Source organism: Bombina bombina, chromosome 4 (assembly GCF_027579735.1).
Source record: "Bombina bombina isolate aBomBom1 chromosome 4, aBomBom1.pri, whole genome shotgun sequence".
NCBI classification, from domain to species: Eukaryota; Metazoa; Chordata; class Amphibia; order Anura; family Bombinatoridae; genus Bombina; species Bombina bombina.
Window position 1 is genome coordinate 72,147,536 of NC_069502.1, and position 21,481 is coordinate 72,169,016.

At 41.8% G+C, this 21,481-nt stretch overlaps 1 protein-coding gene across 1 annotated transcript in view; it reads right to left on the bottom strand.

The window, feature by feature from the left end:
* Positions 1–21,481, bottom strand: part of EPHX2 (epoxide hydrolase 2) — a 422,238-nt gene that overhangs the window by 380,769 nt on the left and 19,988 nt on the right. Inside the window, exon 2 of the mRNA XM_053709506.1 lies at positions 14,225–14,309. Coding sequence (XP_053565481.1) covers positions 14,225–14,309 — 85 coding nt within the window. The remainder of the gene's footprint in view (positions 1–14,224; positions 14,310–21,481) is intronic.

Sequence of the window (21,481 nt, forward strand, 5' to 3'; positions counted from 1 at the left end):
TTTCTCTTGTTAAGTGTAACTGTATCCAGTCCACGGATCATCCATTACTTATGGGATACCAGTACCAAAGCTAAAGTACACGGATGATGGGAGGGACAAGGCAGGATTAAGCGGAAGAAACCACTGCCTGAAGAACCTTTCTCCCAAAAACAGCCTCCGAAGAAGCAAAAGTATCAAATTTGGAAAATTTGGAAAAAGTGTGAAGCGAAGACCAAGTCGCGGCCTTGCAAATCTGTTCAACAGAGGCCTCATTTTTAAAGGCCCAGGTGGAAGCCACAGCTCTAGTAGAATTAGCAGTAATCCTTTCAGGGCGCTGCTGTCCAGCAGTCTCATAGGCTAGGCGTATTATGCTCCGAAGCCAAAAGGAAAGAGAGGTTGCCGAAGCTTTTTGACCTCTCCTCTGTCCAGAGTAAACGACAAACAGGGTAGATGTTTGACGAAAATCTTTAGTAGCTTGTAAGTAAAACTTCAAGGCACGGACTACGTCCAGATTATGTAAAAGACGTTCCTTCTTTGAAGAAGGATTAGGACACAATGATGGAACAACAATATCTTGATTGATATTCTTGTTAGAAACCACCTTAGGTAAAAACCCAGGTTTGGTACGCAGGACTACCTTATCTGCATGAAAAATCAGATAAGGAGAATCACATTGTAAGGCAGATAGCTCAGAGACTCTCCGAGCCGAGGAAATAGCCATCAAAAACAGAACTTTCCAAGATAAAAGTTTAATATCAATGGAATGAAGGGGTTCCAACGGAACTCCTCGAAGAACTTTAAGAACCAAGTTTAAGCTCCACGGGGGAGAAACAGGTTTAAACACAGGCTTAATTCTAACCAAAGCCTGGCAAAATGCCTGGACGTCTGGAACCTCTGCCAGACGCTTGTGCAAAAGAATAGACAGAGCAGAAATCTGTCCCTTTAAGGAACTAGCTGATAATCCTTTGTTCAAGCCCTCTTGGAGAAAAGACAATAATATAGGAATCCTAACCTTACTCCATGAGTAATTCTTGGATTCACACCAATAAAGATATTTACTCCATATCTTGTGGTAGATTTTCCTGGTAACAGGCTTTCGTGCCTGTATTAAAGTATCAATGACTGACTCAGAGAAGCCACGCTTTGATAGAATCAAGCGTTCAATCTCCATGCAGTCAATCTCAGAGAAATTAGATTTGGATGATTGAAAGGACCTTGTATCAGAAGGTCCTGTCTTAGAGGCAGAGTCCATGGTGGAAAGGATGACATGTCCACTAGGTCTGCATACCAAGTCCTGCGTGGCCACGCAGGTGCTATCAGAATCACCGATGCTCTCTCCTGTTTGATTTTGGCAATCAGTCGAGGGAGCAGAGGAAACGGTGGAAACACATAAGCCAGGTTGAAGAACCAAGGCGCTGCTAGATCATCTATCAGCGTCGCTTCTGGGTCCCTGGACCTGGATCCGTAACAAGGAAGCTTGGCGTTCTGGCGAGACGTCATGAGATCCAACTCTGGTTTGCCCCAACGATGAATCAAATGAGCAAACACCTCCGGATGGAGTTCCCACTCCCCCGGATGGAAAGTCTGATGACTTAGAAAATCCGCCTCCCAGTTCTCCACGCCTGGGATATGGATTGCTGACAGGTGGCAAGAGTGGTACTCTGCCCAGCGAATTATATTTGAGACTTCTAACATCGCTAGGGAACTCCTGGTTCCCCCTTGATGGTGGATGTAAGCCACAGTCGTGATGTTGTCCGACTGAAATCTGATGAACCTCAGTGTTGCTAACTGAGGCCAAGCCAGAAGAGCATTGAATATCGCTCTTAACTCCAGAATATTTATTGGAAGGAGTTTCTCCTCCTGAGTCCACGATCCCTGTGCCTTCAGGGAATTCCAGACTGCACCCCAACCTAGAAGGCTGGCATCTGTTGTTACAATTGTCCAATCTGGCCTGCGAAAGGTCATACCCTTGGACAGGTGTACCCGAGACAACCACCAGAGAAGAGAATCTCTGGTCTCTTGATCTAGATTTAGCAGAGGGGACAAATCTGTGTAATCCCCATTCCACTGACTCAGCATGCATAATTGCAGCGGTCTGAGATGAAGGCGTGCAAATGGCACTATGTCCATTGCCGCTACCATTAAGCCGATTACCTCCATACACTGAGCTACCGAAGGGCGCGGAATGGAGTGAAGACCACGGCAAGCATTTAGAAGTTTTGATAACCTGGACTCCGTCAGGTAAATTTTCATTTCTAAAGAATCTATAAAAGAGTCCCTAAGAAGGAGACTCTTGTGAGTGGGGATAGAGAACTCTTTTCCTCGTTCACTTTCCACCCGTGCGACCTCAGAAATGCCAGAACTATCTCTGTATGAGACTTGGCAACTTGAAAGCTTGACGCCTGTATCAGGATGTCGTCTAGACACGGAGCCACCGCTATGCCTCGCGGTCTTAGAACCGCCAGAAGTGAGCCCAGAACCTTTGTAAAGATTCTCGGGGCTGTAGCCAACCCGAAGGGAAGAGCTACAAATTGGTAATGCCTGTCTAGAAAGGCAAACCTTAGAAACCGATGATGATCTTTGTGAATCGGTATGTGAAGGTAGGCATCCTTTAAGTCCACTGTGGTCATGTACTGACCTTCTTGGATCATGGGTAGGATGGTCCGAATAGTTTCCATTTTGAAAGATGGAACTCTGAGGAATTTGTTTAAGATCTTTAGATCCAAAATTGGTCTGAAGGTTCCCTCTTTTTTGGGAACCACAAACAGATTCGAATAACAACCCTGTCCTTGTTCCGTCCGCGGAACTGGATGGATCACTCCCATAACTAGGAGGTCTTGCACACAGCGTAGGAATGCCTCTTTCTTTATCTGATTTGCAGATAGCCTTGAAAGATGAAATCTCCCTTGTGGAGGGGAAGCTTTGAAGTCCAGAAGATATCCCTGAGATATGATCTCCAACGCCCAGGGATCCTGAACATCTCTTGCCCACGCCTGGGCGAAGAGAGAAAGTCTGCCCCCTACTAGATCCGTCGCCGGATAGGGGGCCGTTCCTTCATGCTGTCTTAGAGGCAGCAGCAGGCTTTCTGGCCTGCTTGCCTTTGTTCCAGGACTGGTTAGGTTTCCAGGCCTGCTTAGATTGAGCAAAAGTTCCCTCTTGTTTTGAAGCAGAGGAAGTTGATGCTGCACCTGCCTTGAAATTTCGAAAGGCACGAAAATTAGACTGTTTGGCCTTTGCTTTGGCCCTGTCCTGAGGAAGGGTGTGACCCTTACCTCCAGTAATGTCAGCAATAATTTCCTTCAAACCAGGCCCGAATAAGGTCTGCCCCTTGAAAGGAATGTTGAGTAATTTAGACTTCGAAGTCAAGTCAGCTGACCAGGATTTAAGCCATAGCGCCCTACGCGCTTGGATGGCGAATCTGGAATTCTTAGCCGTTAGTTTAGTCAAATGAACAATGGCATCAGAAACAAATGAGTTAGCTAGCTTAAGTGTTCTAAGCTTGTCAATAATTTCAGTCAATGGAGCTGTATGGATGGCCTCTTCTAGGGCCTCAAACCAGAATGCCGCCGCGGCCGTGACAGGCGCAATGCATGCAAGGGGCTGTAAAATAAAACCTTGTTGAATAAACATTTTCTTAAGGTAACCCTCCAATTTTTTATCCATTGGATCTGAAAAAGCACAACTGTCCTCAACCGGGATAGTAGTACGCTTTGCTAAAGTAGAAACTGCTCCCTCCACCTTAGGGACCGTCTGCCATAAGTCCTGTGTAGTGGCGTCTATTGGAAACATTTTTCTAAATATAGGAGGTGGGGAAAAAGGCACACCCGGTCTATCCCACTCCTTGCTAATAATTTCTGTAAGCCTTTTAGGTATAGGAAAAACATCAGTACACACCGGTACCGCATAGTATTTATCCAGCCTACACAATTTCTCTGGTACTGCAACTGTGTTACAGTCATTCAGAGCAGCTAATACCTCCCCAAGCAACACACGGAGGTTCTCAAGCTTAAATTTAAAATTAGAAATCTCTGAATCAGGATTCCCCAAATCAGAGATGTCACCCACAGACTGAAGCTCTCTGTCCTCATGATCTGCATATTGTGACGCAGTATCAGACATGGCCCTTACAGCATCTGCGCGCTCTGTATTTCTCCTAACCCCAGAGCCTCTTAATTCAGGCAACCTGGATAATACCTCTGACAGGGTATTATTCATGATTGCAGCCATGTCCTGCAAGGTAATCGCTATGGGCGTCCCTGATGTAATTGGTGCCATATTAGCATGCATCCCCTGAGCGGGAGGCGAAGGGTCTGACACGTGGGGAGAGTTAGTCGGCATAACTTCCCCCTCGTCAGAATCTTCTGGTGATATTTATTTTATATTTAAAGACTGATCTTAACTGTTTAAGGTGAAATCAATACATTTAGTACACATACTCCTATGGGGCTCCACCATGGCTTTCAAACATAATGAACAAGTAGTTTCCTCTGTGTCAGACATGTTTAAACAGACTAGCAATGAGACTAGCAAGCTTGGAAAACACTTTAAACAAGTTTACAAGCAATATAAAAAACGTTACTGCACCTTTAAGAAACACAAATTTTGTCAAAATTTGAAATAACAGTGAAAAAAGGCAGTTACACTAACGAAATTTTTACAGTGTATGTAACAAGTTAGCAGAGCATTGCACCCACTTGCAAATGGATGATTAACCCCTTAATACCCAAAAAATAATAAAAGACAAAAACTTTTTTTTTTTTTCAGTCACAACAACTGCCACAGCTCTACTGTGGCTTTTTACCTCCCTCAAAAACGACTTTGAAGCCTTTTGAGCCCTCCAGAGATGTCCTGGATCATGCAGGAAGAAGCTGGATGTCTGTGTCTGTAATTTTTGCTGTGCAAAAAAACGGCAAAATAGGCCCCTCCCACTCATATTACAACAGTGGAAAGCCTAAGGAAACTGTTTCTAGGCCAAATTCAAGCCAGCCATGTGGAAAAAAACTAGGCCCCAATAAGTTTTATCACCAAATACATATAAAAACGATTAAACATGCCAGCAAACGTTTTATATTACATTTTTATAAGAGTATGCATCTCTATTAATAAGCCTGATACCAGTCGCTATAACTGCATTTAAGGCTTTACTTACATTAGTTCGGTATCAGCAGCATTTTCTAGCAAATTCCATCCCTAGAAAAATATTAACTGCACATACCTTATTGCAGGAAAACCTGCACGCCATTCCCTCTCTGAAGTTACCTCACTCCTCAGAATATGTGAGAACAGCTATGGATCTTAGTTACTTCTGCTAAGATCATAGAAAACGCAGGCAGATTCTTCTTCTAAATACTGCCTGAGATAAACAGTACACTCCGGCACCATTTAAAAATAACAAACTTTTGATTGAAGAATAACCTAAGTATAAAACACCACACTCCTCTTACGACCTCCATCTTGGTTGAGGCTTGCAAGAGAATGACTGGGTATGACAGTTAGGGGAGGAGCTATATAGCAGCTCTGCTGTGGGTGATCCTCTTGCAACTTCTTGTTGGGAAGGAGAATATCCCATAAGTAATGGATGATCCGTGGACTGGATACACTTAACAAGAGAAATTGCATAATCTGAATCATGAAAGAAAAAAGTTGGGTTTCATATCCCTTTAATGTTGCTTAAGCTATCCAAAGCACTTATTAATTGCATAATTTAACATAAGTTGATTTAACGATAATTTAAGCAACAAACATTAAAAACATTTAATATTAGCTTATTTTAGCTTAAAGGGACATGTAACCCAAATATTTTCTTTCATAATTCAGATATAGAATTTTAAACAACTTTCTAGTTCACTTCTATTATCTAAATGGCTTCATTATCTTGGTATTCTTTGTTTAAGAAACAGTAATGCTCATGGGTGAGCCAATAACATGAGGCATATATGTGCAGCCACCAATCAGCAGCTGAGTCTACCAAGGTATGATTTTCAAGAAAGGATATCAGGAGAACAAAACAAATTTGATAATAGAAGTCAATTGGAAAGTTGTTCAAAATTGCATGTTCTACCTAAATGAAGAATGAAAGAAAAAACATAATTTATGCTTACCTGATAAATTTATTTCTCTTGTAGTGTAGTCAGTCCACGGGTCATCCATTACTTATGGAATATATATCTTCCTAACAGGAAGCTGCAAGAGGATCACCCAAGCAGAGCTGCTATATAGCTCCTCCCCTCACATGTCATATTCAGTCATTCGACCAAAGCAGACGAGAAAGGAGAAACCATAGGGTGCAGTGGTGACTGGAGTTTAATTAAAATTTAGATCTGCCTTAAAGACAGGGCGGGCCGTGGACTGACTACACTACAAGAGAAATACATTTATCAGGTAAGCATAAATTATGTTTTCTCTTGTTAAGTGTAGTCAGTCCACGGGTCATCCATTACTTATGGAATACCAATACCAAAGCTAAAGTACACGGATGAAGGGAGGGACAAGGCAGGAACATTAAACAGAAGGAACCACTGCCTGAAGTACCTTTCTCCCAAAAATAGCCTCCGAAGAAGCAAAAGTTTCAAATTTGTAAAATTTTGAAAAGGTGTGAAGCGAAGACCAAGTCGCAGCCTTGCAAATCTGTTCAACAGAGGCCTCATTTTTAAAGGCCCAGGTGGAAGCCACAGCTCTAGTAGAATGAACTGTAATCCTTTCAGGAGGCTGCTGTCCAGCAGTCTCATAGGCTAAACGTATTATGCTACGAAGCCAAAAAGAGAGAGAGGTAGCCGAAGCCTTTTGACCTCTTCTCTGTCCAGAGTAAACGACAAACAGGGAAGAAGTTTGACGAAAATCTTTAGTTGCCTGCAAATAGAACTTCAGGGCACGGACTACGTCCAGATTATGCAAAAGTCGTTCCTTCTTTGAAGAAGGGTTAGAACACAGTGATGGAACAACAATCTCTTGATTGATATTCCTGTTAGTAACTACCTTAGGTAAGAACCCAGGTTTAGTACGCAGAACTACCTTGTCTGAATGAAAAATCAGATAAGGAGAATCACAATGTAAGGCAGATAACTCAGAGACTCTTTGAGCCGAGGAAATAGCCATCAAAAACAAAACCTTCCAGGATAACAGCTTGATATCAATGGAATGAAGGGGTTCAAATGGAACGCCTTGAAGAACATTAAGAACTAAGTTTAAGCTCCACGACGGAGCAACAGTCTTAAACACAGGCTTAATCCTAGTTAAAGCCTGACAAAAAGCCTGAACGTCTGGAACTTCAGCCAGACGTTTGTGTAGAAGAATAGACAGAGCAGAAATCTGTCCCTTTAACGAACTAGCAGATAAGCCCTTTTCTAAACCCTCTTGTAGAAAGGACAATATCCTAGGAATCCTAACCTTACTCCATGAGTAACTCTTGGATTCGCACCAATATAAATATTTACGCCATATCTTATGGTAAATTTTTCTGGTAACAGGCTTCCTAGCCTGTATTAAGGTATCAATAACCGACTCAGAGAAGCCACGCTTTGATAGAATCAAGCGTTCAATCTCCATGCAGTCAGCCTCAGAGAAATTAGATTTGGATGGTTGAAAGGACCCTGAATTAGAAGGTCCTGTCTCAGAGGCAGAGACCACGGTGGACAGGACGACATGTCCACTAGGTCTGCATACCAAGTCCTGCGTGGCCACGCAGGCGCTATCAGAATCACCGAAGCTCTCTCCTGTTTGATCTTGGCGATCAAACGAGGAAGCATCGGGAACGGTGGAAACACATAAGCCATGTTGAAGACCCAAGGGGCTGTCAGAGCATCTATCAGCACCGCTCCCGGGTCCCTGGACCTGGATCCGTAACAAGGAAGCTTGGCGTTCTGACGAGACGCCATGAGATCCAGATCTGGTTTGCCCCAACGATGAATCAGTTGAGCAAAGACCTCCGGATGAAGTTCCCACTCCCCCGGATGAAAAGTTTGGCGACTTAGAAAATCCGCCTCCCAGTTCTCCACGCCTGGGATGTAAATCGCTGACAGGTGGCAAGAGTGAGACTCTGCCTAGCGAATTATCTTTGAGACTTCCAACATCGCTAGGGAACTTCTGGTTCCCCCTTGATGGTTGATGTAAGCCGCAGCCGTGATGTTGTCCGACTGAAATCTGATGAACCTCAGAGTTGCTAACTGAGGCCAAGCTAGGAGAGCATTGAATATTGCTCTTAATTCCAGAATATTTATTGGGAGGAGTTTCTCCTCCTGAGTCCATAATCCCTGAGCTTTCAGGGAGTTCCAGACTGCGCCCCAGCCTAGAAGGCTGGCGTCTGTTGTTACAATCGTCCAATCTGGCCTGCGAAAGGTCATCCCCTTGGACAGATGTGGCCGAGAAAGCCACCATAGAAGAGAATCTCTGGTCTCTTGATCCAGATTTAGTAGGGGGGACAAATCTGAGTAATCCCTGTTCCACTGACTTAGCATGCACAATTGCAGCGGTCTGAGATGCAGGCGCGCAAATGGTACTATGTCCATTGCCGCTACCATTAAGCCGATTACTTCCATGCACTGAGCTACTGACGGGTGTGGAATGGAATGAAGGACACGGCAAGCATTTAGAAGTTTTAATAACCTGGCCTCTGTTAGGTAAATTTTCATCTCTACAGAATCTATAAGAGTCCCTAGAAAGGGAACTCTTGTAAGTGGTAACAGAGAACTCTTTTCCACGTTCACCTTCCACCCATGCGACCTCAGAAATGCCAGAACTATCTCTGTATGAGACTTGACAGTTTGAAAACTTGATGCTTGTATCAGAATGTCATCTAGGTACGGAGTCACCGCTATGCCTCGCGGTCTTAGTACCACCAGAAGTGAGCCCAGAACTTTTGTAAAGATTCTTGGAGCCGTAGCTAATCCGAAGGGAAGAGCTACAAACTGGTAATGCCTGTCTAGGAAAGCAAATCTTAGGTACCGATAATGATCCATGTGAATCGGTATGTGAAGGTAGGCATCCTTTAAGTCCACTGTGGTCATGTACTGACCCTCTTGGATCATGGGAAGGATGGTTTGAATAGTTTCCATTTTGAATGATGGAACTCTTAGAAATTTGTTTAGGATTTTTAAGTCCAAGATTGGTCTGAAGGTTCCCTCTTTCTTGGGAACCACAAATAGATTTGAATAGAATCCCTGCCCGTGTTCCGTCCGCGGAACTGGGTGGATCACCCCCATTAGTAAGAGGTCTTGTACACAGCGTAGAAACGCCTCTTTCTTTATTTGGTTTGCTGATAACCTTGAAAGATGAAATCTCCCTCGTGGAGGAGAAGTTTTGAAGTCCAGGAGATATCCCTGAGATATGATCTCCAACGCCCAGGGATCCTGGACATCTCTTGCCCAAGCCTGGGCGAAGAGAGAAAGTCTGCCCCCCACTAGATCTGTTTCCGGATAGGGGGCCCTCTCTTCATGCTGTCTTGGGGGCAGCAGCAGGTTTCTTGGCCTGCTTGCCCTTGTTCCAGGACTGGTTAACTTTCCAGCCCTGCCTGTAACGAGCAACAGCTCCTTCCTGTTTTGGAGCGGAGGAAGTTGATGCTGCTCCTGCCTTGAAGTTACGAAAGGCACGAAAATTAGACTGTTTGGCCTTTGATTTGGCCCTGTCCTGAGGTACAGCATGGCCCTTACCTCCCGTAATGTCAGCTATAATTTCTTTCAAGCCGGGCCCGAATAAGGTCTGCCCTTTGAAAGGAATATTAAGAAATTTAGATTTAGAAGTCACGTCAGCTGACCAGGATTTAAGCCATAGCGCTCTGCGCGCTTGGATGGCAAATCCGGAGTTCTTAGCCGTAAGTTTGGTTAAATGTACGACGGCATCAGAAACAAATGCGTTAGCTAGCTTAAGTGCTTTAAGCTTGTTCATAATTTCATTGAATGGAGCTGTGCGAATGGCCTCTTCCAGAGACTCAAACCAGAATGCCGCCGCAGCAGTGACAGGCGCAATGCATGCAAGGGGCTGTAAGATAAAACCTTGTTGAACAAACATTTTCTTAAGGTAACCCTCTAATTTCTTATCCATTGGATCTGAAAAGGCACAACTATCCTCCACCGGGATAGTGGTACGCTTAGCTAAAGTAGAAACTGCTCCCTCCACCTTAGGGACCGTCTGCCATAAGTCTCGTGTGGTGGCGTCTATAGGAAACATTTTCCTAAATATGGGAGGAGGGGAAAAAGGCACACCAGGTCTATCCCACTCCTTGCTAATAATCTCTGTAAGCCTTTTAGGTATAGGAAACATGTCAGTACACACCGGTACCGCATAGTATCTATCCAACCTACATAATTTTTCTGGAAATGCAACCGTGTTACAATCATTCAGAGCCGCTAATGCCTCCCCTAGCAATATGCGGAGGTTCTCAAGCTTAAATTTAAAATTAGAAATCTCTGAATCCAGTCTCCCTGGATCAGCTCCGTCACCCACAGAATGAAGCTCTCCGTCTTCACGTTCTGCAAACTGTGACGCAGTATCTGACATGGCTCTCACCTCATCCGCGCGCTCTATCCTTAACCCAGAGCTATCGCGCTTGCCTCTTAATTCTGGCAATTTAGATAATACTTCTGTCATAACAGTAGCCATGTCTTGCAAAGTGATTTGTAAGGGCCTCCCTGATGTACTTGGCGCCACAAAATCACGCACCTCCTGAGCGGGAGGCGAAGGTACTGACACGTGAGGAGAGTTAGTCGGCATAACTTCCCCCTCGTTGTCTGGTGATAATTTCTTTACATGTAAAGATTGACTTTTATTTAAAGTAGCATCAATGCAATTAGTACACAAATTTCTATTGGGCTCCACATTGGCCTTTAAACATAGTGAACAAAGAGATTCATCTGTGTCAGACATGTTTAAACAGACTAGCATTGAGACTAGCAAGCTTGGAAATACTTTTCTAAATAAATTTACAAGCAATATAAAAAACGCTACTGTGCCTTTAAGAAGCACAAAAAGCTGTCACAGTTGAAATAACAATGAACCAAAATAGTTATAGCAACCAATTTTTCACAGTAAATGTATTAAGTTAGCAAAGGATTGCACCCACCAGCAAATGGATGATTAACCCCTTAATACCCAAAAACGGATAACAATTTAATAATTAACGTTTTTCTCACAGTCAAAACACACTGTCACAGGTCTGCTGTGACTGATTACCTCCCTCAAAATGAATTTTGAAGACCCCTGAGCTCTCTAGAGACGATCTGGATCATGGAGGATGAAGTAGACAGATTGTGACTGAATTTTTACTGCGCAAAAAAGCGCTAAAATAGGCCCCTCCCACTCATATTACAACAGTGGGGAAGCTCAGAAAACTGTTTCTATGCAGAAAACAAAGATGGCCATGTGGTAAAAATCATGCCCCAATAAGTTTTATCACCAAGTACCTCACAAAAAACGATTAACATGCCAGTAAACGTTTTAAACATACATTTGAAAAGTTATGAATTGTTATTAATAAGCCTGCTACCAGTCGCTTTTACTGCAGTTAAGGCTCATACATTATTTCAGTATTAACAGTATTTTCAGAGTCAATTCCATTCCTTAGAAAAATACATTCAGTGTACACACACTCATCAGCCTAATACCAGTCGCTATCACTGCATTTAAGGCTGAACTTACTTTACATTGGTATCAGCAGTATTTTCTCAGTCAATTCCATTCCTCAGAAAAATAATTACTGCACATACCTCATTTGCAGGGGGGCCCTGCATGCTATTCCCCTTCTCTGAAGTTACCTCACTCCTCAGATGAGAACAGCCAGTGGATCTTAGTTACGTCTGCTAAGATCATAGAAAACGCAGGCAGATTCTTCTTCTAATGCTGCCTGAGAATAAACAGCACACTCCGGTGCCATTTAAAATAACAAATTTTTGATTGTAGAAATAAACTAAGTTAAAAAACACCACAGACCTCTCACAGCGACCTATCTTTAGTTAGGCTGCAAGAGAATGACTGAATATGACATGTGAGGGGAGGAGCTATATAGCAGCTCTGCTTGGGTGATCCTCTTGCAGCTTCCTGTTAGGAAGAGATATATTCCATAAGTAATGGATGACCCGTGGACTGACTACACTTAACAAGAGAAAATGGGTTTCATGTCCCTTTAATATTGGCTTACATTTTAGCCTGGTGATCAGTAAATTCAGCTGGGTGGTGTGCCCATAAAATGGGTCCTGGTGAGAACACTGGAATGTAATCTGGAATACTTGGATTTTGAATATTTTAAGCATTTTATAAAGCATTTCTTTACTATAAAGCCTACATTTCAACAAAGGATACCAATAGAATGAAGCAAATTTGATAATGGACATTACGTAAGTTTAAGTTATTTAAAACCGCATGCTCTATCTGAACCATAAACATTTCCAAAGTTTTGTTTCCTAGGATACAGCCTTGAAAAGCTTTGTTTGGTTATTTTACCTCCATTGCCAATCAGAGAACAGATGAAGATGAGCCCTAGCAAAGAAATAACAACTAACAAAACTCTACTAAACAATGGCATCCTCCATAAATTAAAAGGTAATTTAATGATCTACTTTTTAAAACTAAAATAAAGTTTGGGAGCCACGCTGTTGTGAGGATCAGGGCTGGCGGGCGCACTAATGGTGAGGCTGCTTCGGTGAGAGCCAGGATTAGCGCAGACAGCTCCCTGGATTTCTACCTTTCCTGGAAGTGCACCAAGTTAGCTCTTTTTTTATACTTTTCCTGTCAGAGCTAACCCTAGCCTTGTTCTTTGGCATCAATCCTAAATGGGAGGTGTTAAAAAATCATCTCAGACTCCCAGGGGTAGATTTACTAATGTACGGGCAGATATGATACGCTGTTGTCGGAATTTATCATTGCACAAGAATGCTGCTCCCTGCACATTCGCAGCCAATCTACCGCTAGCAGGGGGTGTCAATCAACCCAATCGTATCTGATTGGGCTGATTGTTGTCCGCCACCTAAGAGGCGGAAAGTACGAGGGTAGATAGCAGCATCCGCTGCTTGGTAAATATACCCCCATTCTGTGATTGGTTATTTCATATGATGACTAAAGCATTTCTGTTCTTGGCCTGTCTTCCTAACCCTGACCAAATTTGTGGCTTAAGCAACTTGTCAGATCTCTTTACTAAGATACGCTATCCACTGAGTGATTATTGGCTAAACATTACTAGAACCATCTCCTGGGTAACCCCTAGATGCAGTTAGAATGTTTTATGCGGTACGAACAGCACTGGGTTTTAACACCGTTAGAACGTCCTACCTACTTTGGCGTCCGAACGGCAGGCGTGCCTAGCATCGTTGGTAGTCCCCCATGATCTGATTTCAGGCCTTGAAATCACATGATCACATTGATGATCATTCTGATGTTAAATACTTGCCCCTGGCATGAAGGAGTTAAAGATCCTGCCTCTGTCTTGATGCTTGGTTTTAGACTGCTCTTCAGGTACTTAACCCTGGCCTGTCTACGGATTATTTTACTGTCTCTCTGACAAATGTCTAAAGTCTATCCTCTACTCAGTTGGTGCCAGACATCAAACCAGATAATTACCTAATTACCTTCTAAAAAGAAAGTAAAAAGAAACATGGTGCAATATTGTTTAAACATTCTAATATGAACCAGCTGGTCAAATAGTCCAGTCAATGCAGAACCCTTCTTCAAAGAGATATTTATTGTTACATATATATGACTAAACACAACATAATAAAAGTCACTTTGGGAGTTACAGTATAAATTGCCACAAAAGCACTGATGGAGTGAGCATAAACACACAGACTCCCAATATCTACTGTATGTTATCACATGACTAACTTACCCATTTTATGATACAGAGAAACAACATTTGGGAGTCTGTTTCTCCATTTACGCTTTTGTGGTGATTTACAGTGTGACTTTTATTATCTAGTTTTGTTTCATATATATGTAAAAAGAGTTCCTGTGCTGGCCAGCATATATTTTTTTACAGAGCTGTTATCATAGAGCTATCAGGCTCTCCGCAGTGTGAGTAATCATTTGACCAGCTGGTTCCTATTAGATCATTCAAACAGTATTGCGCTATGTTTCTCTATTCTTTCCTTTGAAGTGTTCATCATTACTGACTTCTGGAGAACATCACAGGATTATTATAATTGTATATATTTGGCAGTTTCTACCATTTTGGGACAATTTGTTTAGTTTGGCTGGGTTCCTAGATTCGGAACAATATTTGTTGAGTTACGGATTAATGCCCATTTCAGTACAGTATTTGTATTACCTTTGAGAAAGTTATTTGTCCTCTCTCAGCTTGAGCAAAGGGTCCATTAGATCCACTTTTAATGAATAAATTCTGTATAAATCCCCTGTAATGCATAAAACTGGTTAATATATGCACGTAAAACAACTGATAATCTTATTACACCAAACTAAATTTATATACATTTACAAGGGACAGTCTACACCAGAATATTTATTGTTTTAAAAGATAGATAATCCCTTTATTACCCATTCCCTAGTTTTGCATAACCAACACAGTTATAATAATACACTTTTTACCTCTGTGATTAACTTGTATCTAAGATTCTGCAAACTGCCCCCTTATTTCAGTTCTTTTGACAGACTTGCATTTTAGCCAATCAGTGCTGGCTCCTAGGAACTCCACGTGCGTGAGCACAGTGTTATCTATATGAAACAAATGAACTAACACCCTCTATTGGTAAAAAAACTGTCAAAATGTCCTGAGATAAGAGGCGGTCTTCAAGGGCTTAGAAATTAGCATATGAACCTCCTAGGTTTAGCTTTCAACTAAGAGTACCAAGACAACAAAGCAAAATTGGTGATAGAAGTAAATTGGAAAATTGTTTAAAATTGCACGCCCTATCTGAATAATGAAAGTTTGTTTTGGACTAGACTGTCCCTTTAAATACAAACTGATGACTATTAATAAGAACTATTAGACCTATCTACCTTTAAATTCCTCAGATCAATAATATAGGATCTAGCTTTACCCTCAATACAAGGGACATTAATGATATTTGAATGAAATAACAGTATTTTAATGTTTTATTTCACAAAATAAAGTTATATAAAAGCCAAATAAATAAAAAAAATTAAACTAATACAGCACTAGAATAACTATGTTATTCATTTGCAAGAGCACTAGATGGCAGCAATATATCTACCTAGGTATCTCTTCAATGCACAATATCATAGGAACTAAGCAAATGAGATATTAGAAGTAAATTAGAAACTGTTTTTTAGAACGGCATGCTCTGTCTGAATCACAAAAGAACAAGTTTGGGTTTCACATCCCTTTAATGCTACTAATAAATGGATTTAAAGTAAAGTTCAATTTAGATGAATCGGTGCCCGGTTTTTAATAATCCTATTAAAAACAAGGGCACTTTAATTCATCAAAATTTACATTTCACTCGTTTTCTTCAAATACCTTTTAATCTTCACAGCCGCTCCAGCGATTCCCCCGGCCGTCGGAAGCCTCTTCATATGTCGGAAATGACGAATCCAGCTTCCTCCAATCACAGCTTTCCCCCTGGGGAATCAAGGCCTGAGGCAACGCCGTGATTGGAGGAAGCCGGATTCGTCATTTTGGACCCACGAAGTGGGCTTGCAACGGGCGGAGGAAGCGATGCAGCGGCTGTCAGGATTAAAAGGTAAGTTTTTGAAGAAAACGAGTGAAATGTCAATTTTTAGCTACGTCATTGAATACGTCACCGGCTTAAAGTCTGTTCTGGATGTAGTAGACCTCTTTCAAATGCGCATGCGTGATAGAAATTACTGTGTGTAATTTGAGCATCAGTGCAGCAATCTGCGCATGCGCGAATGAACCGATTTGATTGCGCAGGATGACGAAATCTCAACCTAATTATATTCATAAACTCGCCATACGATTGGAAATTGATTTATACCATGTACGGCCCATATTTTAGGGCTGGATGAAGTGATGTCATGCCTAAAATATAAAATTATATTTTATTACAATTATCAGCATCGTTGGAGTATAAAAGAAGGTAAATTAGATTAGATTTATGTATGGGATATAAAATCTGTGGTCCGTTTGGAAGCAAAAAAACTAAAGTTAGTAATGCTTTAAAGTGCCCTTGTTTTTAATAGGATTATTAAAAACTGGGCACCGATTCATCTAAATTGACCTTTACTTTAAGCAAATTATACTCAAACGAAACCAGATCATATCACACCTATAACCACTGATCATCACATCCTATTACAAGTGTAATGGTTAGCACAGTACCAGTAACCAGCACAATAAACAATAAACTGCCATATTTCCTATAGCAATCAGCCTCTGACCCACCAGATACCATCGCACAAAACCTGCACTGTTAAAAGACCTTAACTGCTAGTAACCGCTAAACCACCACCTAGTTTCTCTTTTTCCCTTGTCTGCACACCCTCCAGGAGGATTATAGGAAACCACCCATGGATCTGCGTAAGGATAATTATAGGAAACTAATCATGGAGTGAATATCTACATCCTAGTTCCTCAACCTGTGGTACACGTACTCCTGGGGTACTTGGGGCATTGGCAAGGTGTACTCCAGGGATTGGCATTCATTTTTCCCCCTGATGTAGCTATTGTAAACATGACATATCAAAGGAAGCTGTGTTTCTCATTTCTTTCCTCGAGCACTACTAACATGGCATGTATTTCCCTGTCTAGGTAAGGCCACTGCTCCATCACTGATTCACCTCTAATTGGTAAAACCTTAGAGGGGCTTAGAGACAAGTGGCAGTTAAATGTGCCACTGTGAGATAGGTAAAGTGCATTATACTGATGTGTGCCACAGTAAAATGAGACAAACTGTGTATGAAATGGTTATTAAAAATAGAAAGATGGTACCATAAATATTACTTTCCTCATCATGCATAAAATAGTTTATTTTCCTCTGTGTCCAGTGGAGACAACCGTCCCTGAGGGGGGATACAAATTGCATCCCTAACTCATAGTGGTTTTAACATAAATGCCATAAGCTTGTAAAATGAGTGACCCTATATTATTTTACACCTTGGATGCCTCTATCTGTACAATAACTTATCGATTATGTTAGTTCCCAAGCATTCTGTCTCTGTCATTTAATGTATGTGACAATTACCACTTCATTTAGTATAAAAATCTACATTGCTGACTTAGTTAAAAGTCATTAGGCTTCTTAAGTTGAATATTACTTATATTACTAATATACCTAATATTACTTGTTATTTTAGTATGTGCGACTATGTTTCTATGCTCACTTTATTTAAGCACATAGGTTTTGTTAAACAAGATTATGTTCATATTCAGAAATAGTTATTCTGCTCTTGTTGGCTCCGCGCTCCCATCCCCATTGCCACACTCAGACTTAGGCCTGGGCTAATATTATTTTGTCTATATTCGCCTCATAACGCCCCCCCCCCCCCTCATACTGTTTCCTGCATGTATAAAGCATTGCTACATTGGAACCTTGACACCTCTTTGTTCCTCTTCGCCTCTTCTTTTGACTACTACCGAGCGGTGTTTACCCGCTGATGCTGGTCAAACGAAGATACCTTGTTATCAGAAATAAGGACAGAGGGCTTAGACATTAACTATTTTATTTTTTCCATTACTTTTATTGTTTTCCTCTCTGAGGAACACGCAGATGTCTTGAGATGAAGGTGCCAAACATTTACAGATTGTCTTGTACATTAATGCAATGTTTTCATTCTGAAATATATCACTGGAAATGTATAATTTTTGTGGTTATCATTTTAGGTGCCGTATTGTTTCCTATATCAATTGGCTCATGAGTAGCCATCAAATTAACCACTGTTAAATGCTATTCAATATGTTAAAAAAAAACGAGATTCTCAAGTTATAGATACCTAAGTATTGTACAATTATCACTTGTTGTTATAGGTGATTTACCGGTCAATTGTGTATTCACTGTGTTGTAACTGCCTGCCTTGTTCATGTATAGTACTTGTTATACTATTTTGTTGACCTTTTTTTGTCTCAAGAATCTCAATAAAAGATTATTTAAAAAGAAAAAAAAAAAGTTTATTTTCCTCTGTTTTAATGTAAGAAGCTAAGTAATTGCATCTAATTATTAGTATCAATTGACTAATATATAAATATGTTTTATGCGTTTCTTATTCTCTGTGGTAATATTGACAAATATTACATTCTGGAAAACATAAAACAAATATCAGATTCCTATATATTTACTTCCTAACATATCTGATACAAGCTTGTGAAGTCAAGTGACACACGATTTCTATTTTTGTTTCTGTAAAACATCAATAATGTGCTACATTTGGGGGACATAGAAATCAAATGAATGCCTACAGGGGTACTTGCTACAAAAAGCTCGAGAAACACTGATCTGCATAACCCAGGAGCGCACTCAAGAACGCAGGCTAAAAGCAAGCTGCTGATGGCTGCTAGTGCTTGGCACTTTGTACATAGATGCAGCCAGTACCAGCAGAAGTGCATGGGTGTGAAGAGATATCTAGATAGGTACTGTGCACATGCCTGAAGCACTACATGACAGGAAATAGTGCTCTTGCTAATGTATAACATTGTTTTAAAACGACTGCCATTTAAGGCTGCAGACATATGCACACTCCTGAGCTTACATCTCTGCTATTCAACAAAGGATAACAAAAATAAAAGGATACAATAAGTAAAATTGAATGTTCTATCTGAATCATGAAACAAAAATATGGGCGTTTATGTCCCATTAAGAGCAGCAAGAACTCCCAAAATAGGACTAATATTAAGAGACGTTTGTCTGAACAGAAGCAGAACTTCTTATTTAGAATAGAAGGATTAATGGATCTCATGTCTCACTATGGGTCTGATTATCTAAATTCCGCTGGATACCGCAGGGGAACTGCCCTAATGGAATTCTCTAAAAAGGTGGCAGACCTTGCAAGTGGCGGGATACCCCTACAGAATGTAATGGAGTTCTCTAAAAAAGGTGGCAGACCTTGCAAGTGGCGGGATACCCCTATAGAATGTAATGGAATTCTCTAAAAAAGGTGGCAGACCTTGCAAGTGGCGGGATACCCCTATAGAATGTAATGGAGTTCTCTAAAAAAGGTGGCAGACCTTGCAAGTGGCGGGATACCCCTATAGAATGTAATGGAGTTCTCTAAAAAAGGCGGCAGACCTTGCAAGTGGCGGGATACCCCTATAGAATGTAATGGAGTTCTCTAAAAAAGGTGGCAGACCTTGCAAGTGGCGAGATACCCCTTTAGAATGTAATGGAGTTCTCTAAAAAAGGTGGCAGACCTTGCAAGTGGCGGGATACCCCTATAGAATGTAATGGAGTTCTCTAAAAAAGGTGGCAGTCCTTGCAAGTGACGGGATACCCCTATAGAATGTAATGGAATTCTCTAAAAAAGGTGGCAGACCTTGCAAGTGGCGGGATACCCCTATAGAATGTAATGGAGTTCTCTAAAAAGGTGGCAGACCTTGCAAGTGGCGGTATACCCCTATAGAATGTAATGGAGTTCTCTAAAAAGGTGGCAGACCTTGCAAGTGGCGGTATACCCCTATAGAATGTAATGGAGTTCTCTAAAAAGGTGGCAGACCTTGCAAGTGGCGGGATACCCCTATAGAATGTAATGGAGTTCTCTAAAAAAGGTGGCAGACCTTGCAAGTGGCGGGATACCCCTATAGAATGTAATGGAGTTCTCTAAAAAGGTGGCAGACCTTACAAGTGGCGGTATACCCCTATAGAATGTAATGGAGTTCTCTAAAAAGGTGGCAGACCTTGCAAGTGGCGGGATACCCCTACAGAATGTAATGGAGTTCTCTAAAAAAGGTGGCAGACCTTGCAAGTGGCGGGATACCCCTATAGAATGTAATGGAATTCTCTAAAAAAGGTGGCAGACCTTGCAAGTGGCGGGATACCCCTATAGAATGTAATGGAGTTCTCTAAAAAAGGTGGCAGACCTTGCAAGTGGCGGGATACCCCTATAGAATGTAATGGAGTTCTCTAAAAAAGGCGGCAGACCTTGCAAGTGGCGGGATACCCCTATAGAATGTAATGGAGTTCTCTAAAAAAGGTGGCAGACCTTGCAAGTGGCGAGATACCCCTTTAGAATGTAATGGAGTTCTCTAAAAAAGGTGGCAGACCTTGCAAGTGGCGGGATACCCCTATAGAATGTAATGGAGTTCTCTAAAAAAGGTGGCAGTCCTTGCAAGTGACGGGATACCCCTATAGAATGTAATGGAATTCTCTAAAAAAGGTGGCAGACCTTGCAAGTGGCGGGATACCCCTATAGAATGTAATGGAGTTCTCTAAAAAGGTGGCAGACCTTGCAAGTGGCGGTATACCCCTATAGAATGTAATGGAGTTCTCTAAAAAGGTGGCAGACCTTGCAAGTGGCGGGATACCCCTATAGAATGTAATGGAGTTCTCTAAAAAAGGTGGCAGACCTTGCAAGTGGCGGGATACCCCTATAGAATGTAATGGAGTTCTCTAAAAAGGTGGCAGACCTTACAAGTGGCGGTATACCCCTATAGAATGTAATGGAGTTCTCTAAAAAGGTGGCAGACCTTGCAAGTGGCGGGATTCCCCTATAGAATGTAATGGGGTTCTCCAAAAAGGTGGCAGACCTTGCAAGTGGCGGGATACCCCTATAGAATGTAATGGAGTTCTCTAAAAAGGTGGCAGACCTTGCAAGTGGCGGGATACCCCTATAGAATGTAATGGAGTTCTCTAAAAAAGGTGGCAGACCTTGCAAGTGGCGGGATACCCCTTTAGAATGTAATGGAGTTCTCTAAAAAAGGTGGCAGACCTTGCAAGTGGCGGGATACCCCTATAGAATGTAATGGAGTTCTCTAAAAAAGGTGGCAGACCTTGCAAGTGGCGGGATACCCCTATAGAATGTAATGGAGTTCTCTAAAAAGGTGGCAGACCTTGCAAGTGGCGGGATACCCCTATAGAATGTAATGGAGTTCTCTAAAAAGGTGGCAGACCTTGCAAGTGGCGGGATTCCCCTATAGAATGTAATGGAGTTCTCTAAAAAGGTGGCAGACCTTGCAAGTGGCGGGATTCCCCTATAGAATGTAATGGGGTTCTCCAAAAAGGTGGCAGACCTTGCAAGTGGCGGGATACCCCTATAGAATGTAATGGAGTTCTCTAAAAAAGGTGGAAGACCTTGCAAGTGGCGGGATACCCCTATAGAATGTAATGGAGTTCTCTAAAAAGGTGGCAGACCTTGCAAGTGGCGAGATACCCCTATAGAATGTAATGGAATTCTCGAAAAAAGGTGGTAGACCTTGCAAGTGGCGGGATACCCCTATAGAATGTAATGGAGTTCTCTAAAAAGGTGGCAGACCTTGCAAGTGGCGAGATACCCCTATAGAATGTAATGGAATTCTCGAAAAAAGGTGGTAGACCTTGCAAGTGGCGGGATACCCCTATAGAATGTAATGGAGTTCTCTAAAAAGGTGGTAGACCTTGCAAGTGGCGGGTTACCCCTATAGAATGTAATGGAGTTCTCTAAAAAAGGTGGCAGACCTTGC